The sequence below is a fragment of the Alosa pseudoharengus genome, unplaced genomic scaffold, assembly GCF_046254945.1.
Source record: "Alosa pseudoharengus isolate Yale_2024_CS ecotype anadromous, Long Island Sound unplaced genomic scaffold, YU_APseudo_1.1 YU_APseudo_1.1_scf_14, whole genome shotgun sequence".
Lineage (NCBI taxonomy): Eukaryota > Metazoa > Chordata > Actinopteri > Clupeiformes > Clupeidae > Alosa > Alosa pseudoharengus.
In genome coordinates, this window is record NW_027468609.1 from 30,475,840 (window position 1) to 30,500,832 (window position 24,993).

Below are 24,993 nucleotides of genomic sequence, written 5' to 3' on the forward strand. Positions count from 1 at the left end.
ATCCATTGTACATATTAAGAAAAAATAAGAGAAAAAATATCTACAGACTAAATAAACTGAGATTGAAAGTGCACTGTATAAATGATCCCTGTCTGTGTGTGTGTGTGTGTGTGTGTGTGTACACGTGTGTTTGTGTGGCTTTGATTAGGCTCTAATCTATGCAGACTCAGAGGCTAGTGCAATGTCAAGCATGGGTTCTGACAGCTTCAGTGTTCTGATGAGACATTCCTTCCCTGCAGGGGGGGTGATTCTTCTCTCGGCTCCACTGGAAAGTGCCGGGGGGTGGGTTAGGGGGGAATGTCAAGTTTGGGGATTGAAGTTCAGCGTCAGTGTTCAAGCTGTGATTGATCCATGAGTCGACAAGGGGGAGCTGGGAGTGGGCCCACATCTCTCACCCCTTCCCCTTCCTGTCGCTCTCTCTCTCTCTATCGCTCTCTCTGTCGGTTCGGAGTGAACGTCTCCTCCCTCTTCTCTCTCTCTGTCTTTCGCTCTCGCTTCTTACACCACCGTGCTCACAGACGGGTCGGACAGGTTGAGCTGCCCAGTGATGTCTGTGGGTGGGTACTGCTGCGAACAGGGGGCATAGAGAAGGGAGGAAAAGAAACAACAGGAGAGGGGGCTGTCAGTTCACTTGCTATGCAGGGTAACCAGTGACCACATACTTCAACAGACAAACCAATGGTTCCTTCAAATCCCACCAGAGGTAATGCCATTTGGAAAACTGCTCAAATAGTGAGTCTTAAAATAAAATTTATTACAAATTTGGTAATTCAATTATGTGTTTAGTAATGGTGCACATGAAGAAATATTCAGTCGCACAACCTTATGGTGGATATATCTGAGTTTTTAATCTTTTTAAAATCTTGGCCCACATTTGATGGCAATTATACCTGAAGTGGGTTGGCAGAATCACAACCAGGAAGGGAAAAGTGAAGTCCATTGTGTAAAGCAAATTTGATATTTAAGGGTTTGTCCACCTCATCATTCTAAAGTTATGTAATAAGTTATCAACAAAGACTTGTACATGAGGTTACCGTTATTAAGTTTGACACAAGCTTTACAGATGGAGTCCTTTTTCTGTTCCTGAAGTGAACGACTCTGAAGGACGACAGTAAATTCTCACTCAAGGGTCTCTGCAATGCTGGGTGTTCTGAACACCCAGATGCATGCAGAGAATCTGTTCACCGGGTGGGTATCTCAGAAAGTGCTGTGAGAAATTCAACTGACGCAGTGAGCCATAAAATTGGATACCAGTTATGGCAGTGACCACAGATTACAATAGTAAGGATACTTCCTCCACAGTGAAACACATCTTGTGGGTAGTGATTAATTCCTTATCTATTGTAAATGTGGTACAAAACCTTTAAGCACTTTATCACAACAGTTTTTTGTGAAGCTGATCAAATTGTCCTGAATGGTATTAATTTACCACATTGCTATTCATGTCTCTCCATATTAGAGGTCTGTTTTTCAGATGTTTCCAGCATGTTAATCAAATGTTTCAATGGACTTTGATTACTGAGTGAATGATGAAACATATGCTGGAAATATATTATCCGTAATAAAATAAATCTAAAACCATTCCTCATACTAAAATGATCTGTTTAAAGCAGATACTACTAATAGATTTCTTCCTTCACAAAAATCCAAAATATAATTTCTAATGAAATTAATTTTTATTCTAAAAGTGATTCTCTTTTTTTAGAAGCAGAATCTACTATTTTTTTGTATTGCACATAATCTTTTGCATGTTGTATAATTATTTTTGTTCTATGTTTGAATCGGTGATGGAGTGCTCCATCAGGGCAGTGCATTGCCCACAGGACAAGCTTACACTGCATTCACTTTTTAAGAAAAAAAAATAAAACTTATGATGCAACTGCTACGCTCTGAGCCTGGCGTTCAGCGCCATTCCTATATTGCCGAGAAACCACTTCTCTGGCGCGTTTGTCAGCAATACTGGCAGGCGCCAAATGGCTCGCCTCACACAGGGCCCGTGGAGTTGCATCATCGTCATCCGAATGCTTTTCAATACCGCTGTCAATAAAAGTGCTCATTATCACTGCGGAGGTTCGCTGCTAGCATTCCCAATGCTCATTGACCACAGTGCCCCCCTGCCGAGAGACAGTGGATCAAGAGAAGACACAACACTTAAGACTACCACCACTACCACCAGCACACATCGCTTCTACTACTGTTACTAATGACCAACGACAATCAACTACTTCTACGGACAGATAAAAGAACAGAGTTTGCATGCTTGCAGAGGAGGAGAGGAGCTGTGTGGCATGTGAGTGGAAGGGGGTAGGGACACTGAGACTCAACAGATCCATAGATATCCATTCATATAGAAAAGAAACAACATTGATATCAAAAGAAAAACGATGGGTCAGGAGAAACGGATGGCTGCAACAGGGGTTAGTGCTTGTTTGGTTGTTGTTGTTGCTGATGTTGTTTGTTGTTGTCGTTTGTCTTCTGCTGTCATATGTCACCTGGTTTGGGCGCCTCCTCTCCCTGTGGTTTGATTTGGGTTTTGTCTCCCTCTACCTCCCTCCCACCCAGCATCCACAAATCTCCCACACTCATACAACTGACTCCTGCCCGCGGCCGGAGGCTCACACACCTGCGTCACATCAGGGGAGAAATAACACAAGATGTCTACACAGAACTGTACAACCAAAAGAGAGAGAAATCGCAGTGATGAAACCTCTGTGGTTTCGAAACCAAGGCCAGGGAGAAAAGAAAGAGAAGTGAGGAAGAAATACTGTTGCGTGCTCCCCTGGTGTTTTCTTGCAGCAGCAGCTAACCATGCTTTCCTAATAGCAAGTGGTAATTAGGGAAGTTATGTAAAAACACTCTGGGTCAACTATATATGGTTGCAGAAGAAACGAAGGGCTCCAAAAGTGTCCTATTTTTGAGATAACACTAAATTAATTCCATATCTTCCCATAGACTAGCTTGGAACTAAATTTGGAGACCTTTTATTCTTTGGCAACTATAAAACTATAAATGAATATTGAATAATATGGCCAAAGAATAGCATACAATATATAATCTATTTGGGTCCCAGTAAACCAATTTGTACCTGGTACCATGGGAAATTGACAACAAGATAGAAGACAAACTAAAAATGATGATTTTGGATCCTCAAAATAGATTATTCCTAATTTCAACACATGCAAAATAATATAATTGAATACAAAGTTCTGGAAATGATGATCTCCTGTTGAAGCAAGGAGGTTAGTTTCACCCGGTATGTTGACTTCCATCTTGGATAATGTCAGGGACGGTGTGTTGAAATCAGGCAAAATGCCACAACATCGAAGCATGCATTTCCAAACAACAAATGCACCACAAAACTAAATGCAAGATTCGAGTGACATAGAAACTAGTTCATATATACCAGGGTCAAGCAGATTCAAGGAAACAACATAACAACCACAATCAAAAGAATACAAAACAACACATGACAAAAATAGTAAAAACAAACCACAACATAAAAATCACTGAAATGAACACAGCGCTGGGGTAAACAGCAGCCCAAACATCCCTCTGGCTGCCCCTTCCTCAATAAAAAAAAAAGAATTGGGAGAAGTAAATAAAAGATAAGAAATACCACTTAAAACAACACTGTAGTTCATGTGTTCGCCCCCCCTACCCTGCTCCACAAACCCTCCAGTATTCCAGAATCCCCCAGCTGAATCCTTAGACCTGTCGAACCCTGAATCCTATCCCTCCTGCCTGCCTGTCTAGGATCCTCAGGGGGGCGTGTCCTGAGAGATGGTGTCTGAATGGCAGAACGATGGCTGACTGACAGACACGTGGCCATGGCAACAGTCGCCATGTGTGATGCGTGAAGGACAACGCCCCAGTGGAGATGCGACAGGAAGAGAAGACGGAGAGAGAGAGCGAGAGAGAGAGAGGGAGGTAAAGTGAAAGAAAGAAAGAAGAGAGGGATGAAGAGAAAACAGAGACAGAGGGAGAGGTTGAGTGATAGAGTAAAGGGGAAGGTGCCGTTTTGTCTTCTCCTTACCGTGTCTTTGGAGGCCCTACGTCTCTTGATGCTGGAGGCCAGGGACGTACTGATGGACCTAAAAGAGGCTTTCTGTTTGGGGTCGGGCTCTGCTCTACCACTTTTTCTATCCTAAAATAAATATACGCACAACAATTATTCATGGTCTCGGGCTATGCCACACAGCTAGTGTCAGTCTACCTACATCCTTCTGACCCCATCCCATCAACCCCCTTTAGCCAGCATCCCTACCCTTGTGGGCTCATTCCCCATTTATTGCGTTAACGCATTCAAAGTGCACATGCACTCACTGTTCTGTTATCTCACAGAGGTGACCTTCAGATGGGGACCATAGCATGACTGATGCCACTCTGACCAGTCTCTGAAGGGACGCATTAGCGCTCACCCTTCCATCCTCTGGGACTGGGACGCTCCCACTCAAAAGATGGACAGACACCATCTGATATTATGATGAATGGGACGCTGTCTGTCTCCAGCTTGTCTTATCAGGGAAGAGTGTTTGATTGTTGGGTGTGTGTTTGGCCACGAACAACCAATCACTATAATGCCACTGCTAAGGCATCTATATCCCTAATTGAGTCAACCTTACCCAAGATCAACACAAAGACAAAATAAACAAGGCTTCACATCAGCTGGGAGGGACGATCTCCTCTTAACTGTCTCACCCAGCTATTCCTCTGCAGCTATGGCACTTTCCATTCACAACAGTATAACAATGATTAAAATAAGGGAAAAGAAACATGCTCCAAGAGGTTTGGCTATTTGGACCCCTCTCTCCCTTCAAGCGTAAACGTGGCCCTCGGCTACTCTCAGACCTCTCCTTATGATGCGCATGAGACAGACCAAGACTGTGGTGTGTTTGTGTGAAATAAAGGTCATATTAAGGTATCCTTACATCCTGTGTCTCTACAGAGGAAGAGGGCTGCATTGGGGGGGAGAAAAGAAAAAATAAATGAATAATCATCTTATTTACTATAAGATCGTTATACTCTAAGATTTAGAAGCGAAAGCTGAAGGAACGGAAAAAAATTGTAATAATAAAAAAAGAAAAGAAAGCAGCTTGCTGCAGAAATGACAACATCAAAAGCCAAACACTTGAAAACCATACTGGCAGATATATATAGCATGGCAAGCAATAGGAATGAAAAAAGACAAATAAAGAGATTCATATCAAAATGGAGAACTATAAAAGCCCCCGATATTCATTATACCACTAGTTGGGTATAACGGAAATTCACCTCACACACGTTACACCAGACTGGTGTTATAATTACAGCCTACCTCCTGTAGGATACAGGTTTGAATATCTGTAATCATATCTGTGTATCTGTATCACTACACTATTTCAATAAAGTACAAAATAAGCTAAGTATGGTGGCCACTAGGGGGACTAAATAACAGAATCTAAGCCTGAAAGATAGAGTACTGCATGTAATACTGTTCATCCATTTCTTTACTGTCTGTGGTAATAGCTAACAACTAGCTAGCAGTGTGATGTGAATTTCTGGTTAGCACATGCAGCAAAAGGGGGAAAGGAATAGAGGCGAAAAAAGAACATTGTATATACTTCAACCCAGGCCAGCACTGGACCAGCAGGACATCCCCTTACGTCAGGTCATATGGTCAGTGTTCTCATCTCTCTTTAGTTGTTTTTAGGGAGGGAATGCCATGAGGTGTGGCTCAAGGAAGTAGGGGCAAAGCGCAATCTACTGTAGATGGTGGCAAATTATATGGACAGTAGTGGCGCAGACACACCACTCTACTGCACTCATGGGTATGTAAATAAATTATCTCCTATGGTTGAAAAAATGTATGGTGAGTAAAAAAAGAGAAATAAATGGAATATCTGTAAGAAATGTGAATGGAAAAAATTAAAAACTACAAGTGAATTGTAGGCCTAGATAACTGACATTCACATTTAGGCTACCTTTTATTGAAAAGATGAATGTTACTTTACCCGACAATCTTTAAACCTTTTATTGTTCTGATTTCTTGAAGACATCTGCTAACTTGATTGATGTGTAACCCTGACCAATGGCGAAGTGCTGCTTCAGCACAGTCCTGGCTCTGCCACGCATGCTACACCAATTGGAAGCTGCACGCTGTGACACATGTACACTAATTAAGATCCATTAGAACTCTAGGCTTTAGTTCCAATCCTCTAAATTAGCTTCCTTCTTTGCTTTCCTCCTTCCACCAACTGTCTTCCTTTCATCATCTTAGTAAAATGATGAGTCATAATGTGGATGTGGTCCATATAGCTTGAAGTGATACAGCTAATGTGTAGCTGAAGCTATTCAAAGGAAGAAGAAACCACAGGAAACTAATTAGCAAATGTAGAGAATTTAGAAAATAGCCTCAAGTGTGCGTCTTATGGCCTCCTTACACCAAACAACTTTGACAAGATTTGGGGGGGCATTAGTTGAAAGACTACAATCTTTCAAGAATCTTTCCCAAATCTTGTCAAAGTTGTTTGGTGTAAGGTAGCCATTAGCTGTGATGTTAGCTTAGTTATGGGGAGCCATTAGAGTCCAACAGGCAAGCTACTGTGGACTTGGAATAGCCAGTCATAGGCATCAGCAGTTGATGACTGCTCTCTGCCTTTCACATTAGCATGTACAAATGCAAAAGGAAGCATTGTGTAATGCTAACTGGGCTGTAGCTCTCTGGACCCTTTCGATTCAATGAAGTTGAAATGTCATCACTTCAGCAGGCTTGTTTCCAATTTGCCCATGCCCACTCCTTCAAGTGGTACACTTCTGAATAACTGCTGCTCAGGACAAAATGCTAGTTATTTGCAAGGGTGCTATTGACACAGGGGACGACAACAGCTGAGAAACACACATGCACTTTGAGACCTCTCCACAGTAAAGCGAAGCTGACAAAGCCTGGTGCTGACAGTTAGACAGGAAAAGAGACAGGTTATTCAGAAGTGTACCCAGTCCTATAGAATTACGTATAATTCATTGTACACAAGTGCAAATGAGCTTCCATTTGCACAAGCATACCGACAGATATATACACGTAAATACACAGACACTGAGACACAAGCAGTCAAATAGATGGTTTAGACTGACTGGGGAGTTCCCAGAGACACAAAGAGACCATGCATACTGCTGATCTGCTCGCTACACTGCATCCCAACTCCAGATGCATCTGCAGTTGTAGCCACACTGATGTCTCCGCTACCTGAGATCCAGTTCCAACATACTAGAAGGGATTTGTTCAACTACCTCAGGAGCATGCAGTGTCACACAGGTCAGCAGTTTGTGCGCGGTTGTCCTCCAGGTAGGGAGGCTACATGCATTTGTTAATTGACAAATGTGTGCCTGCCTACACATAGATAAAATACACACAGAGACACACACGTAGAGTATGTGCTGGACTGGAGGCAGCAGACAGACAGACGCTATCCAGTGGAGACCTCGCGCTGCCCTGAGGCAGCCAAGAGACTGTGATTTCCTTACCTGTCTCGGGCCCCACTGCCCGCTCAACAGTAGCGGCAGGGGAGCCCTTTTGTCAGACATGCACAAAAGACCCAGCGTGCGGCTGGTTGACTCCCGCCACCCACCCGCCCACTGATAGCACAGTGTCGAAGTGCACGCTATTTGACTTGCTTCCTCTCAGACAACCCCACCACCACCCCCACCTTCTGCCTCCACCGCCATCCCTGCACACCCCCTCTCTCTTCTCCTGCTGCTTCAGAGAACAGCAGTGGGAGAGGCCAGAAATAGCACAAGGATGGAGAGGAGGGGAGAGACCTCCGATCCCTCCCTGCCCCGCCGGAGAGATTGGGGTCGGGGAGAGCGGATAGATAAAGCAGAAGTCGCTGGGCACATACATCAGTGGTGGCTATAGCATCTTTATTCTCCGTTTCTTTCTACATGCTTGATGAGCCAGAAGCGATGTGCGATTTTAATGGATTTTCTGTAAAATATAGATGGGCTTTCACAACGTTGCCACTGTGTTTGAAATGCTCTCCCTGCCTGGTTTTCTATTTTTAACCTCTCTGATGGCAGCCTACCTGAGGCGCTTGCGGGACTTGAGCTAAAGCAGTAATTACATACGGGGCTGAGGTTTATTCACTTCGCTCCAAAGAATCTGACTTATCAGGCCAAAACAGTCTGTGGATTACCACTGATAACAGCCTTCATCAGCTGTGTTATGTTGATACGTTATGTGCTATGTTGCCTTGAAAAAAACTCGACAGTTACTTTCTCTCTAACAGCCAATGTGTGTAGTCTTGTTTGTTTGACTCTTATGTGATTTCGTTCCAAACAGTGAGGGAATATCTTAGCTAATCGTTTTGGTGACTTATGATGACAACTGTTATATTTATGCAGTGTTAATGTGGTGTTAACGATGTGCGATGTGTCATCACATGTCTGTTTTGTAGCCCAATCTTTCAAAATGAGAATAGCAAAAACAAAATGAACAGCCATGATTTTGAAGATGCAATTTCATCAGACATTTACAGTTAGAATAGCTTAATTCACTTCTTGATGAATTTTTTTCCGCCTCAAGTGATATGGCAACAGAATTGCTTAGCTTATTGTGTATTACGTACTAAAGATGGCGTTGCAGCTGCGCCCAAAACTTGACTTCCAGAAGGTTCCTTACTGTCCTGTTGGGACAAACAAAAGACAGTGCTCCAGTTTTGGACAGGACTGGAGCCTAAATAATTCCGAGGTTGCCTCAGGCTTTGCAACTGCCACAGTTTGGTCTTTCACCAGAACAGAGCAGCCTTGACCACACGACTGTTCCAAGAACTGGCCATGGCCCAGTGGGAATTTATAAAAAAAACGCTTTTTCCACACTGGGCTAGCCAACAGGAGTTGGAACGAACAGCGAAACTCGTGGACCCCCGGACCGCAGGAAAGGACAGGAAGAAAGGGAGGCATTGAGGGCCCCCTGTTAGAGCGAGCGGTGGTGGGAGAGAGGCTTCCCTCCTGAGGGGGTTGAGAGGGAGAGCGCCCTACCTGCAGGTTCTTCCTCCACACATTGACGGCCGCGAAGGCCAGCTGCATCTGCTTCCTGCGGGCGTCTTTGTGGCGCTTGTAAGCGATCTCTATGAAGATGAGGAAGATCCCCGCCGCAATGCCACCAGCCACCAACATGAATACGCCTGGATGGGGGAGAGAGTGAGGGAGGTGACACTGTCAGACAGCAGCACACCACACACAGACACACCGACGTGGGCACGGCGCACAAGCACACATCGAGAGAACAACTGTTGTTTTGTGCCACCCGGGCACAGGGAGCGTCTTTATCGATTGCCACGGTCACAATCCAGTAACAGCGACTGCTGTAAAGCCATGCAAGTTCGGCATATTTTCGCACTGACATGAAAATACGACTCAAAGTAGATCACGGAATGTTACAACACCCACGGCGACAAAGAAATAAAGAAAAACAACAGCAAAAGGGGAAAAGGAATTGGACAAAAAATGGCTACAGTACCTTACCACTGCAGTTTTTGTCCAATCTCTTTTAGATTACTCTGTCTCGCGAGAGGACGACCATACCTGCCATATTCTCAAAGGTGAGTGTGGCTGGTGCATTGCTCCGAGAGTCACACTCCTGGTATCTCACCCAGGTTTTATCTAGGTCCTCCATGAAGCCGTTTTCATGGGAACTGTAGGGGGTGGGGGGGGTGGGGGGTGAGGGGAGAAGAGTCAGAGGTTACTTTCAAGATCCAGAAATATACCCGCTTGAGCAGCCATGAGATGCTCTTTCACCCACGATCAAAGCCACGAAAACACACGCACGCACACACACACACACACACACACGCGCACACCCACCCACACACACGCGCACACACACACGCGCACACACACACAATGCTAACATGACAGCTGAGACACTTAGCCACACATACCAATGCACAAAAATAACATTCATAGGCAGACAGAGTGGGGTGGGAGAAGGGGGGAAGGGGGGTGTAAAAAAAGAGAAAGACGATGAGAAAGAGATAAAGAGGTGAGGATGGAGGGGTGGGGAGGGGAGGGGTTAAAAGGCAGAGGTGGGAGTAAGTCACACACGTGTCTAAAGTAAGTCCCAAATCACTGAGCTGAAAATTAAACAAGTCGAGTTCGTCAAGTAAGTCAAGTCAAGTCATTACTCAAGTCAAGGCACAAGTCAAGTCATGTAACACATGGACGATCTACACAGATTCTAAAACGAATATTCTAAAACTAACTAATATATTCATGCACGTCATTTATCTCAATTTTGCTTTGCAGTGTTTGGAAACATTGAAGCCGTTGGTATTTCCAGTTTGCCTGAATGCATACAGTATTTTGTTAAGCAATACGTCCCAAGAGGCTGTGGGTTGGTGTTTTTAGAACAGATAAGGGGCATTGTTAGGCATGACAGAAAGCAGAGAAAACTGAATTATGAAATAATTAAAATTTCACACTCTCTACTCAGTCAGTGTTTTTACTTCAACACACACCGCCAAGTACCACAGGGTTACATTATGAATCTAGATTCTCTTTGGATGAGTCTTAAAGTGCAGGGCTTCCCTTTGTGTCTCTACTGCATACTGGCAAGTTGCCAGGGTTGCATACATTGCACTAATCATCACTCAATAATTTTTCAAGAAGAAAACATATCGTCTCAATGTCTAAAGCAATGCAAACATTTCATTTAGAAAGTCAAGTCCTTTTGAGTCATTTGTTTCAAGTCTAAGGCAGGTGTCAAGTCAAAGTAAAGTCATGTCTTTTATCAATGCTTGCGACTTAAATCAGACTCGAGTCAAGTTATGTAACTCGAGTCTCTCACCTCTGAAACAAAGAAGAAGAGGAAGAGAAGAAAATAACACAAAGGAGAGAGAAACAAAAAAATGGATTACAAGAGTGGGAACTTTTTTTTTTTGCGATGTTGTACTTTTTTGCAGCTTCGGCTGGGACAGACCTGAGGATTGCCAGGGACACATTCTGTTTCCAAGGGCTGTCCTTGCGCATGCCTATGCCAAAGCCCGAACGGAAAAACAGCTCTCCCGTGGTCACCAGGTCGCACTTCTGCGAGGCTTCAAACTCCAGCACCGCAGAGTCCCAGATGAAAGCATGCAGCTTGCTGTGGGGCAGGGGGGTTGGGTTGGGGGTTGGGGGTGGGGGGAGTTGGAGGGCATGGGAGGAGGGAGGAGGAGGAGGAGGGGGAGTTACGATGCAACAGTACAGTGAGTAACAAGGAAATAGAAGAAGAAGACACACTTACGGCCTCGCGGCTTACCCCCGCTCCCCACCCTGTCACCGCCGCCTTGGGTTGGCACGCCGATGATGTTGTTGTTTGTGTGTATGTGCATGAGTGTGTGCTACCCAATTTGGGGTCCGCCTCCACCGTCTCAATAGGATGCGTTTTTGTTTACATTTGGTTTCAATTTCAAATGAAAGAAATTTAGAGTAAAAACCCAACGATGGACGAGAAATGACACGTCGTCCAAGTGTCGTCCCCCATTGGACTCCATGCCAATTGCTATTTCATATATTTTTTTTTTGGCTGGGACTGTGAAAACCCTGAAAAATCGGGGTAATCTCCCAGCTTTTTTCCTTTTGCTAAATTTGGGGTTAGTATGAGTGAGACATAGGTAGGCCTCTCCTGGGCTGAGTCTTGAGCCTGGAGCGCAGGTTAGCTGGCAGTAAGTGCTGCCGCTGTGCCCTGCGATCCCAGCGAGGCCCAGGACCCCTCGACTGACCGACTGACCGGGCCAGGCGGTGCGGCCAGACTGCCACGTGTCGACCCAGCGGTGACTCACTTGTCCCGCACAGCCTGGATGGCTTCGGCGGCGCTCTCATAGTTGTGCTTCTCCATGTGGCGGTACATGGTGCTAAGCTCCACCTGCCGCCGAAAGTAGATGTCCACCGAGCTCTGTTTCACTGTGGCGTAGATGAACTTGTCCGACGGGTTCCTCAGCTGCGGTTCGGAATTGTTTTGGATGGTATTTGTTTGAAATAATAGGGGAAAAGACAGCAAGAAACAATTATTTAGGATTCAAAACTATGGCTAGCTCCTGGTAACTTACAGTAGATATATTGTGAAAATGATTAGTGAGTCCAGTCTATACTACATAATTATAATAGCATTGGCTAGAGTGCTATGCTAGAGTATGTAATTGTAATGACTGTATTTTTAATGAGGAGTAACAATCTGATTTGATTGACTTGGGGTAGACTTGGAACTGTAGCAATTATACTGTCATCTTCCTTCTCACTTCAGTGATAAGGAGCTGCACCCAGATCACCACATGCGGCTCAGTTGTCAAGATCCGATTTGCTAATTGTGATGATTGTGATAATCAGGAGGTGCTAGTGTGTGCTAGTGTGCTGAAGGTGCAGATGATAAAGTGGATAATGGGCCAGACAGCGGGGAATGCGCACCCTTGGGTCATTGATGCCGGTGATGCGCTCCTCAGGCCGATCCAGCACTAGGAAGGCAGCCAGGTTGGCAGTGTACGATGCTACGATGATCATGGCGAAGCCTGCCCACACCATGCCCAGGATTCGCGCGGAGAAGCTGCGGGGTGCACCTGGGCACAGACAAGGGGCACACTGAGAGACCTGCGGATGCCTGGGAGAAAGCTCAGCCAATGCACAGACGCACATTAGAGAGGGTTACCCAAGCGAATAGGACATTTAAGCTGTTACTTGTGACATATGGGCTGTCTGTCCTTTTGCAAAGTGCTCTATCTTCACACCTGTCTGCCCCATTTAACTAGAAACCTCATCAAAGAACTCTGAAGGTCACTGAAGGTAATGACAGAGTTTGTGAAATTTGTTGGCTATATGGCAATCATCTACAGCTCTGGAAAAAAAGAGACCACTGCACATCTTGCTATTGCTAAGTGACATTCGAATGAATTGACGGTCATACTCAAATTTGCAGTGGTCTCTAAATTTTTATATGACTGCCAACTCATTTGAATGTCACTCGGCAACCGTAGGAAAAATATGCAGTGGCCTCTGATATATGATATTTGAGGAGATGGTCTCCTTAATGGCAAAACCAAGAGAGCAAAAGAGAATGATCAGGCAACAGACTTGGGTGCCATTTCTGGTTGGCTACCTTCTCCAATCCCAGAATTCAGTAGTACTCCCCATGAGAACCACATGGCTGACGATAACGTGAGGGCATCTTCTTCTTCCTCTTCACTATTCACTTTAAACCTTCCAAATGGGCTGGAGGGGGATTGGAGTTAAAAGAACACAAGTGACATCGCGTGAGAACAACTCTTGAAAAACGACTCAAGAAAGAAAAAAATGATAGATTAACAAACTAGACAAGAGATTGTCAGACTCCAGACATCACGACCTTTGACCCTTAAAGCAGAGAGGCAGAAGGAGAAACGACACAGATGAACAGACAGAGGTCAAAAGAGAGTTAGAAAGAGGGGAAGAAGTCGAATAAAAGACAGACAAAGGGGACAGATATAAGTGCCAGGGGAAGAGGAAATAAAGTGAATGGCCTCACAGAGCGCAGTCAACCAACACCCCCATTTCCACGCCGACAGTGACAATGATGCATGGCCAGCGTTGGTCCTGAGGCTTAGCAAAAAAAAGACATTTTTTTCACCCCCCCTAAGCACAGACACGCAAGCACGCACGCACGCGCACACACACACACACACATACACACACACATACACACACACACACACACACACACATGTGTACCATACACTCACAAACCCTCATACAAACACATTCACACTTATACAAGCATACACAAACACACACAGACCAATGTGCCATGTGTGTCGAGCTTGTCTCACAGGCTTCTATCCACTCTCTTTCTCTCTCTCTCTCTCTTTCTCTCTATCTCTCTCTTTCTCTTATCTCTCTCTCTCACACACACACACACACACACACAAACTCAGACAGACAGACAAACATCCACACGCACACACATACGTCCACACACATAATCTCCCCCTTGTACCTGAACCGGTCTAGTAGGTAAAGCATCACCGCCACCACATGCACCGACAGACCCACCAACAGCCACAGTGTGCTCTGAAAGGGCTGCATGAACGAGTCCAGCGTACTGCGAGGGATTTCCTGCAACACACAGCACACAAAGTTAGGCCCCCTCCCATGCATAGCGCCCCCTAGTGCACACACACACACACACACACACACACACACACACACACACACACACACACACACACACAGAATAGGACATGGATGGAGGGACCAGTGGTAGGAGTTGAGTAAACCACTGGAGACTCCTTCTGCTGTTTACAAAGAGCACGATCGGGCAGTGGCAAGTGCTGTTCAGACCAATTTCATCACACACATACTTCTGATCAGATAAAAAAAAAAATTGTGTGAAGTTGTTCATAAAAAAGTTGGCTCATCCCATATATGTGCCAGTTGGCTTGCCACAGTGCAGTGCACCAGAGTCATTTATATGGAATGTTCAAGGTTTCTTTGTCTGAACACTGGCAGAAGGACAGTAGATTTCTACAAGTTATACAATCAATTGCATCCGTATTTTACAGTATTATTGGTAAAATAATAGCATTTTTGTATATTGTTAATCCAGTATAATCTTTGAAATCCATCCTTTGAAACAAACTAGATTAAAGTGATGCTTCATTGCTGGTTTTTGGTCCTATCCCTTTAAAATATGTACAACACCAAACAAAAACACACAGAAATCATGAATGAAGAGAATTAAACCTTGATACCTTTTTGACAAGGATGGTAAGGCCCTGGTACTTAAATGGCTTGGAGAATTCTATGTACTGGGCTCGTTCATTGTTTATTGTGAGCGGAGCAACAATCATGTCTGCCAGACCACCCAGGAGCTCACCCATCATTCCATTCCACTCTTTCTTGTTGCTGTTGTTCACCTACACAGAAACAGAGGATTTACAGTCACCTATCAAATTGCTACACTTGGCCTTCTATTTTGGTGGGGAGATATAAAAAAGGAAGTTAAAACTTTTCAAGTCAGATTGACCTCCCATAGACCTCTGAAGTTTGCCTACAAATAGGACCCAAAGGTGCCATCTTTGTCCATACAAGGAGATCCGGATCTCCTTATATGGGCAAAGATGATACTCAGATCTGCTTATATGGGCAAAGATGGCAGCTTTTGGGTCATTTTTGTAGGCTAACTTCAGAGGTCTATTAGGCTCCCACACCAAGGGAAGGCTCCGAATTTTAACTGTAATTTCTGAAACTGTTTTTAAACTATTATTGCCCTATCATTTTCTGTTGCACTTAGTATACTAAAGATATTAATTACAATGTTAATGTATGAGATGTCAAGTGATACATGATGAAATTTGATGAGTCTTCAGCATTTTTTACAAAATCTTTTTTTCAGCTTCTCAAGATTCAAACAAGCACAAATGGGCTGAATGCGCGTTTCTCAGTATGGGCTCTATCTGTGGAATTGTTTCAGGAAAAGCGGCATGCAACCCATCTTGCTTGTTTGAAAGATCTAAAGGATCTTGGCATGTCAACACACGCTTGGATCTCACCACCAAGCCACTCCAGGATAGAGGGATGGATCATATCTCTTTTTACTTCCTTTCCACACCATGGCAGGAGCACTGATCAGATCACTACTTTTCCATGGCTCTCAAGGTATACATGCTTCATGCTTATGTGCTAGGAGAGTCCTCTCTCAAAGATGGAGTAACACTTTAAAACAGCAGGCAGTTAGCAGCTACCACAAAAAGGGTATTGATTTTCCGTAGCGTTTGAAAGTCAAAGACAAACAGCTGTCATGTTACTCTACAACAATTCATTAAAGCTCATGGTTGATATTGGAGTGTCAAGACCATCGGCATGTTTACTGTACAGGTTGTCAAATACGATTTTAATCATCTGCTCAATATTAACCATGAAAATTTAATTTCACAGCCTAACAGCCTTGTCAAAATTGTTTAAATCCTTCATATCCGGTCCTTCATGGTGACTCACCCGCTCCTGTGTTCCAAATTTACCATCTGCTACTAGGTGCACCTCATAGGTAAAGTTCATGGTCATTGCCAGCTTAATCAGAAGGTCAACGCAGAAACCATAGCAACACTGAGGTACAATTGGGCGTCCTATAATCAAACCAGAAAGGGATTGCAGTTTACATCAAACTGAAGGTTCAAATTGGGATGGTTTAATGATTGGATGACCACACACACACACACATGGTGCACACACTCTCTCACACACACACATACACACACACACACACACACACACACACACACACACATTCAACCATATACCCAAATCCAACCAGATATACAATCGTGCAGATAGGTTTAAGCAGGCGCACACTCTTCATAAATAGAGGCAATTGTTTTTCTCAAATTCACATTCTGCCTCGGGGGGCAAATTGAGAAATTAATCTTGTCTCTATCTTTAAGATACAACCCACACAGCTTACATAAGTGCTTACCTTGCCTTACCACACATACACACACACACACAGACACACCACACTGGTTCTACAAATACTTAACATGATTAAATCCACACACACACCCACACACAACCAACACACACGCACGCACACACACACACACACACACACACACACACACACACACACACATTACATACCTATACAAACCTATGATCGATGGCAAACACAGCAAAGCAAATGAGCACGCGGTTTGCAGGAGAGCAAACAAGATGTCACACACATTCACACCCTCTCTCTCTCTCTCTCTCACACACACACATACACACACACACACACACACACACACACACACACACACACACACACACACACACACACACACACACACACACACAGACACAGACACACACACACACAAACACACACACACACTCACACAAGGTCAGAGCCCCACCTCCCCTGATGAAAAATCCCAGATGCACCCATGTACACACAACATGCGCACCACCACCACCACCACCACCATGGTCACTTACACACACACACACACACACACACACACACACACACACACATACACACACACAGCACATGGCACACGCTGCTGCATGCATACATATATAAATACCTACTGCATATATATGTATGCATCTCCAGTTGGAATGGCGGGCGTAGTAAAAGCACAGTGATATCATAAACGTCCCTGTGATGTTACCTGGGATGGTCTCATTCGGCCCAGTGCAGATCACCTTTTTTATTAAGACTCCATTAGGTGTATACTCCTCATTGCATGTTCCTTCCAGACTTGTCGGTTTCACATACACAAAAGGCTCCTGGTGTATAGTCACTATCTACTCAGAAAGAGAGAGAGACAGACAGACAGAGAGAGAGAGAGAGATGTGAGAGAAAGAGAGAACAAGGCAGTGAGATTGGCAGTACTTGTTTTGCACAGCGGCAGTTCGATGTCAGTTGACCTTCAGATATCCACTCTCTGCTGCATGTGCAATACATCATACGAGCCACTAACAGCAGTCCAAGTGTACAGCCATAGCTCTGTGAGAGATGACCAGAAATACTGGTCTTTGCTTCTTGGAAGGTGTGACAGGAATGTATTATTATCATTATTAGTTGGATTCAATAAATGTATCGTTGACACAGGATATCACAGCAATAATCAAAACCGTCAAAAAGTGTCACCATCCCCAACATAACATGTTTAAATGTGCTAAACATAAGTAGCATAGCATTTGTGTAATCATGACTGAATGCTGGTAAGGTCCTGCAGTAAAAATATTCTAGCTACCTTTAGTCGAGTTGACATTTGAAAACCCCTTGGTGTGTCTGTCTGTCCTCCGGGCCAAATGATCTTCCTCTGCTTGTTCAACACCACCTAAAGACCAAGAAGAACCATATTAGCCTACTTTAACCAAGGTTATTATGATTCGATCAACATCTCTTTTCTATGTCGCCAATGTTTTTAGTGTTAAGGACATTACTAAATGTCCTTTGTCTGGTCCACATGCTTTCAGAATGTAAAGCTGGAAGAGGGAAGCTGGAGGCTGGAAGAGACTGTGCAATAACAAATTAAGACGATCAATAATATTTTAGATAAATGTGGAGTAGGGCATATTGGCAAAACTTCTGGTGCTCCTTACCTGTGTCCCGTTGTAAATGCCGACTTGAATAAGTCTGCTCTTCTGGTAGTTGAGGATGCTGTAGTGAGCAAACTTCCTGTCACCATCATCATTAAATTCCACACGTCCCGTGAGGCCTTCTGGGTATTTTGATGACATCAGCACCCTGACAGAAAAGAATTACCCAATGTCTGTAAGTGTGTGTGTATGTATGTGTGTGTCTGTGTGTGGGGAGGGGTTGTGAGGACATAACAGAGTGAGATTAATGAATGACCTTCACCTATCAGCCACAGACCTGATAGTAGGTTATAAATCACAAGTAACAAGAAGGCTACACACACAGAGACAGACAAACAAACAGTTGCTTCATCTTTTTACCGCAAACACAGAAACACATACACAAACACAAACAATATGTGTGACATACAGTAATGTACAGCTATGACCCGTGCTGTACAGGGTTTAAAAATAGTGCAACTTCATCACGGTTGACTTGTGATAGACAGGTTCATATGTGCTCCTAATAAGGCGGACATTTCTCCATGCTCGTGGCCTGACCTTTTGAAGAGCGGCCCGGTCTTCCAGATGTTGGTGTTGCCCACACAGCCCCGCGGGGGCTCCGTGATGTTCTCCTTCTCAAACAACTCCTGGATGGACTGTGCTACCACAGCGACTGCGTCGTTGATGTGCGCCGACTCGTTCTTCCCGTTGATCAGCTGCAGGCCAATGAGACCTGCCATACGCCCACACCAGAAAACAAGCAAATTACCCACAATTCCCGTGGGCTGACCTTCAGGCACCCCTTTGCAATGACATGGGGGGAAGTGGAAAGAAAAAAACTCATAGGGTCTCTTGTACAACCATTACAGGACAAAGGGTTGACCTCCATTTTGTGATTTGGTGAGTCTTTTTATCGGTTGTTTTTCTAATTCATGGGGGATTGGAAAGACAACCAGATGAAAGCTCGCTAGACCATCAGACAAAGGTTTCGTTTGTAAGTGTTTTGTCCAGAATGGCTACCACAGACCCTTGAGGTTGGATTTCATCACAGGACCAGATATATCTGGAGGGTCGACACCTCAGTGCATCAGTGAAAGACCAGCACACATTTATCTATGAAATATATCCAAAGCGATATATACTTCATATTCAAATCCAACTTCAGCTGAGTTTTTTATTGCAAATGGCCCCAGTAGTGTCTCAATATATCAACACCTACACCATCAACACATTTTCATAAACATTTACAATAAAAATCTGCACAGTGAACGGTTAAATACCATTAGTGCTTAGACAAGGACGTGACGTGAGACTCGGAAAGAAGGGTTTTTTGAGTGACTGGGTGCTTAAAGGAGAGACAGTGACCACAAAAAAGTGCAGACTTCACACAGACTAGTGTAGTATTCAAGGACAGAGAAAGGACAGTTATCGCTTACCACAGAACTTCAAAGTAGGGGACTGACAAAGACCCTTCATAAATTCATGAGAGCCAGTCTATTAATATTTCATACACACACAGTATTCTACTCAAAACTCAGACAGACAGATCTCCCCGTGCATATGTTTTGAATTGAAATAAAACATATGGGAGGTTATTTTAACCAGCAAGGATGCTGAGTCAAAGAACAGTTCTTTGAAAAACCTCACACACACACACAACACACTCCATCAGATACACTCAGCCAGAGCTTCTACAGTGTCTTCAACGGTGGCTCGTTTAAAACCTTTAAACATATCCAATGTTTAAACGTTTAAACGTTTAACACACACAACAGACACCCACTCACACCATATGGACGATTATGCTCCCTGGCATGATGTCTCTCTGTATGATGCTGACAATGAAGGGACATCAGAAAAAGGCCACCATTTGTTTTCTTTTTTTGTGTTTTTTTTCTCTCTCCGGGCTTATTTTTCTGATGTCGTTGTGGACTGTTTCAAGAGAGAAGGCCATACGTACCGTCTGGGGCTTCGCTCAGTGCTTTACCGGACATCTCTCGCTCTCCCACCAGCCACACGTAGCCAGAACCGGTCATGTTCAGGAAGCGTGCAGCCTTGTATACTGAAGCAGCATCCTCTTCGCTGGAAGCAGACAGGCATGTATTTAAGAAGCAGAACAAGTTAGAAACCATGTGGGACTAGTTTGTGAATGTATGTCTCTATGAGAGCTACATATGTCCACTGATATATCCACTCATATGATATGTCCTCACAAGATCGACACATCAATGAATATGCTTTATAGTCCTCAAAAGACATGTGTGTATGGAGTGTGAAGCTATGTGTTTTATAGGAGTTGTCATCAAACGACGATGTGTGTCTGTGTGTGTTTGCGTGTGCATGCGTGTGTGTGTGTGGACCTCAGAAAGAGTGATCTGTTTCATTGGTGTCAGGTAGGTGTGTATGAAAAGTGACCTGATTTATTGGGTCCTCATAAAACCACAAGGGCAGTGCAGTGTCTTATGGTCCTCACTACACATGGTGCTCACCTGGCCGACAGGATGATGACACGTGCCTCCAGTTCTTTGGCCTCCAGCAGCAGAGCGGTTAAGTTAGTCTCCTGGCTGAATTGGAGGACTTTCTCTGCCTGTTTGGTGATTGGGGCACAGAATCAGTCAAGCAGGTCTACTTACCCACCACCTCTGAACCGAGACCTCTGAACCACTTTTGCTTGATTCGATTTTTTTTTTTTTTTTTTGGTGTTGGAAAAAGGAGGGGAGAGAAAAAAGGGACAGAGTTCCAAGGGAATCGGTTCAACGGAAAACAAAAACAAAAAAAAAACGGAAAAATGAAATAAAATAAAAGCCTTGGAGGGGGGAGAGAGAGAAAAAAATCTGCAATTTTATTTTTCTGTTTGCATGCAAACTGAAGGTTGTCAAGGCTCCAGAGAAGGACGTGCAAGTTAGAGGCCAGGAATCAAAATAAGACCGATGCAATCGGAAAGGAAACCAGGTGAAAGGGTGGTGAGAGAGGAGGAAGTGAGGGGACTGCATTTCCCCAAACTAAAAAAAAATCAGGAAGTGCTACAAAAAAACGGGGGAGGCGGTAGTATCTGGGAAAATACTGGATCCTAACACTACCGGATCTCCATAAGGCTTGCAAACTTTTTTGTTCTCTGGGTGAACTTGAGGACATGCATTCCTTCATTAAAGGAACAAAAAAATGATAATGATCAAAGCGGAGTGTAGCTTCCTTTTTTTTCCTTCATAATCGAAATCATAATCATCGCTCAAAACAAACCCATTCTTCATTGAAATCATAAGGGTTGGAAAAAAATGTCTCAACGAAAAAAAGAAAAAAAAACGTGCTACCAAGATAAGGGCAGTGATAAGGGCAGTTGTGGGTTGGCCAGTGACTGGTTTGGGCTGGATTCTAGTTGCTACTTTTACAAAGTTGGTGGGCGGCGTGCATTGACCATGCAAATATACCTTAGGTCCTCGCTTGTTGTCATAGGACAGTTGGTCGAGGTTTTCATAGTTCCTTTTTTTATTCTGATGAGTAATGTGCACAGAGAAAATATGCAGACACAGAAGAGTATTATAAACAGTTGAAATGAAGAGCAGCAAAGCATCCAACAAAATCTCCCATTGTTCTGTGCCAAATTGGAATTCCTAACACTGGGGCTTGCAAAAGACATCAAAGACTGCCACAGGTTCACAGATACCCTTTGATATGATGCCAGGTCTGAGTTATGGTGTTGGGGGGTGGGGGGGTTGTCAGGCCTGCGATCTTTATGAAACTGACAATGTCTGCTGCAGAGTACTGTGCAGATAACGTGGACTGGAAGCGAAAAGTGTCCCAAGGTGAAAAGCTCTTGAGTAGTGCATTTGTCATTCGTGATGACAGTAATAAAATATCAAAGGGAAATTGATTAAGGAGGCCTTGGTTCAACCGCAGCTTTATCAATACGGTGCACGTTAAGGTCTGGATACGCAGAGATGAATCAACAAAGTAATGGCCTGTCACTAGTCGGCAGACCACCAAAAATGTCCGCATGTAGCTGTATGTGGGTGGGTGTGTGTGTGCCTGCATACTTGTGTGTGTATGTGTGTGGGTGTGTGTGTGTGTGTGCGTGGCTTTCCTACAGCACAGTCTCCATGACTAGGAGGAGACAGAGCACGAATGCGCCACCATCTTGTCCCATCCTGAGAACACTTTGACGTCATGGGAATCTCAAAGGCCAAACAGTGACCATTTTGTGGATGGGATATATATCAAAACATCTGTTCTGCTCCCAGACACCTCCACCCGTGCCATAGCTTACTGTACACTTTTGTACGTGGCTCTATTTTCAGAAACAAATGCCATGCATATGGCTGTGGTAGCCTGACATGATACCTGCCAGAGGCTCTTTGATGCTGGACCACAAAACAGTTTTTAGGGAGGGGGGGGGGTGGAGCTGCACTGTCAGGAAACATGAGCGCCCATCACTTGAAACAAAAATTTTTTTGTATGTGAACTAAAAATAGTCAGTTTCTGTTTCATCAGATACTGCACTGTTTTTTCCAAAATAGAATGGATATAACTAAACATTACCTATTGCCTTATAGTCATTGACTACTGCAATGAGAATATAATATATGCTGTTTTCTCTGAAATCAATATTAAATAGGATCTATTAATGTGGGATCTATTTTTGACTGCATTGATGGCTGGGTGGCTTTGCTTCTCTAATCCTGCTGATTAGAATAATTTAACAGAGCTGCACTTCATTTTCCTAGGTTTAGTTACGTATTCCAACAATTTCCTGAAGGTGCAAGTAGCTATTCAACTTGACATCTCATGTAAACACTGAAATCTATATTAAGGCCACGCACTGCAGCTAACCCATTGGCTGTCAGCCTAGATGAGACATTTTTGGGACTCCTTGACAATCTAAAGAGATGCAAAGAGTGCAGCTACCAGACAGCAATGAATAGTATTCGGTTAAGAGGGGGCTAAAGTCCCAGAGGAATGGAGAGCTTGCATATACACAGCTTAAACGGCCCTGAATAAATCATGTCGCAGAATTCCTCTGCGTCCACACAAAACGCAGTTTATGCAGATTCCAACGCTGAATGTGACGTCCACAACCTGTACAAGAACGACAAGCAAAACACAGGCTATCAAGCCAGAATGTCTATCAATGGGATCTGTTCTTCTCTTCAGCGCCACTGTTATGGCTCAAAGCCCCAGGGAACACATATGGTGTTTAAATGTCTGCCTTACAGTCATTTGCTAAAGATTAAAGCTAACCTACATATTACAGCAAAGTCAATATTAAATATACATAGTTTTCTTCAAAAAATGAACCCCTGAACCTACAATTATCTGTCTACTCTTCCTAAGCATCTAGTAGCAAGATATTTGTCCAAAACCCCTCGTTGTGGCATTATAAAAGGTCACTGTTTATATAAACACACACACAGTGTTTTCACCATTCCCTTACATAATACCTGAATCACCCATCTGATCTGGGGTTGCTCTTGCTGTCTATCAGTGTCAGGGTAGGTGGATAAGATCTGGGGGCAAACCTTCCTTGACTGACAGACCATGAGTCATATAAGCGAAATGGCACAATGCCTTACACAACATGGAGAGAGCACTCAGTCAAAAATGATTTAGGAAGCTCCTGTGTGAAGAACAAATACATACTGTAGTATAGAGTTGAAATAAGATATTTTCATATTCCTACTGCGTGTATCTCCCATCTTTTTATAGCTGCCACGGTACACTGTATTCTGGCCATATACATACCCACTCTGCTCCAGAAATAGCATGGCTTATTTTTTATTCTCAGATCACTGGGAAGTGAACACTGATATACTGCTCTGGAAAAATGAAAAGACCACTGTACAATTTTTCTGATGTCATCCTATGGTTGCTGAGCGACATTTGAATGAGTTGACGGTCATATTCAAATTTGCAGTGGTCTCTTAATTTTGAATATGACCGTCAACTTATTCGAATGTCACTCAACAACCGTAGGATGACATAAAAAAAAAATGTGCAGTGGTCTCTTCATTTTTTCCAGAGCTGTATACCTCCTCTTCTTCCATGTACGATATGAAATGGGAAGATGCCCCAGAAACAAAAAGAAATGCACCAAAAATGTTTGTACTTTGCTTCCGCGCAGCACCCTGCATCTAGGCAGAGAGAGAGTACTGCTTTTCCGAAAGCAGCTCTTCATATTTCATGAGATGGCCCTTCATCTCTGCTTCACATCTCAACCAGGCCACGCTCTGTCTGAAAACATCCCCGGGGAGAGGCGCATCGACTGAATAAAACCCAACACGTCATCCTATTAATGACATAAATAACCATCAGAGTTGGGGTGGGGTGGGGGGCTGGTTGGCCCACTGTAATTAACGAAGGTCCCTGTCTTGATTAAACGTTTTCAAGCTTATCCTGAGGGAGCTAGGAGCTGACATGATGTCAGATAACCTCAAGTCATGACTGTCGGCTCAGCCCTGAGACAAAACATTGCTTCTGTACCACCACCACCACCACCACCACCACCCCCTCCCTTAGCACGCTCACACACACACACACACACACACACACACACACACACACACACACACACACACACACACACACACACACACACACACACACACACACACACACACACACATCCTTCTCATGACAGCTACTCCACGTGAACAACAGCAGCTGTTTCATACAGAAATTAGCTGACTGCATAAGTTGCTGATAGCTCGCATTATATTTTGCTGTGAAGAATGGTATGACACAATATGCTGCCCATTAACAACTGTCCCTAAATGCCATATAAGATTGTTGTAAGAGAGACTGAGATGTTTTTGAAACTGTCGGGAGTCACTGATGGTTTGCAGAGCCCCAGTTTAAGTAACTCTTTCATTCTGCTCCCGTAGTGGAAAGACACAGGAGAATTTGACTATGGCAGAAAGCAATGTGAAATGGGTAAAAATGTACAGACTCTCC

General features: G+C 44.0%; 1 protein-coding gene across 5 annotated transcripts in view; it reads right to left on the bottom strand.

Annotated features, from left to right (window-relative positions):
- Positions 1–498: 498 nt before the first annotated feature.
- The window catches only part of grin1a (glutamate receptor, ionotropic, N-methyl D-aspartate 1a), a 28,511-nt gene continuing 4,016 nt past the window's right edge, over positions 499–24,993 (bottom strand). Inside the window, exons 4-23 of one of the 5 annotated variants that reach the window (XM_076283324.1) lie at positions 21,477–21,539; positions 20,538–20,635; positions 20,009–20,130; positions 18,607–18,781; positions 18,070–18,214; positions 17,718–17,804; positions 17,130–17,265; positions 15,973–16,100; positions 14,727–14,891; positions 13,973–14,091; positions 13,100–13,212; positions 12,415–12,563; positions 11,793–11,950; positions 10,952–11,113; positions 9,559–9,668; positions 9,013–9,158; positions 8,601–8,657; positions 4,929–4,955; positions 4,034–4,144; positions 499–567 (exon numbers count right to left, since the gene is read on the bottom strand). In XM_076283324.1, coding sequence (XP_076139439.1) covers positions 499–567; positions 4,034–4,144; positions 4,929–4,955; positions 8,601–8,657; positions 9,013–9,158; positions 9,559–9,668; positions 10,952–11,113; positions 11,793–11,950; positions 12,415–12,563; positions 13,100–13,212; positions 13,973–14,091; positions 14,727–14,891; positions 15,973–16,100; positions 17,130–17,265; positions 17,718–17,804; positions 18,070–18,214; positions 18,607–18,781; positions 20,009–20,130; positions 20,538–20,635; positions 21,477–21,539 — 2,340 coding nt within the window. The remainder of the gene's footprint in view (positions 568–4,033; positions 4,145–4,928; positions 4,956–8,600; positions 8,658–9,012; positions 9,159–9,558; positions 9,669–10,951; positions 11,114–11,792; positions 11,951–12,414; positions 12,564–13,099; positions 13,213–13,972; positions 14,092–14,726; positions 14,892–15,972; positions 16,101–17,129; positions 17,266–17,717; positions 17,805–18,069; positions 18,215–18,606; positions 18,782–20,008; positions 20,131–20,537; positions 20,636–21,476; positions 21,540–24,993) is intronic. The other 4 variants (XM_076283325.1, XM_076283326.1, XM_076283327.1 and 1 more) reach the window with 4 other exon arrangements.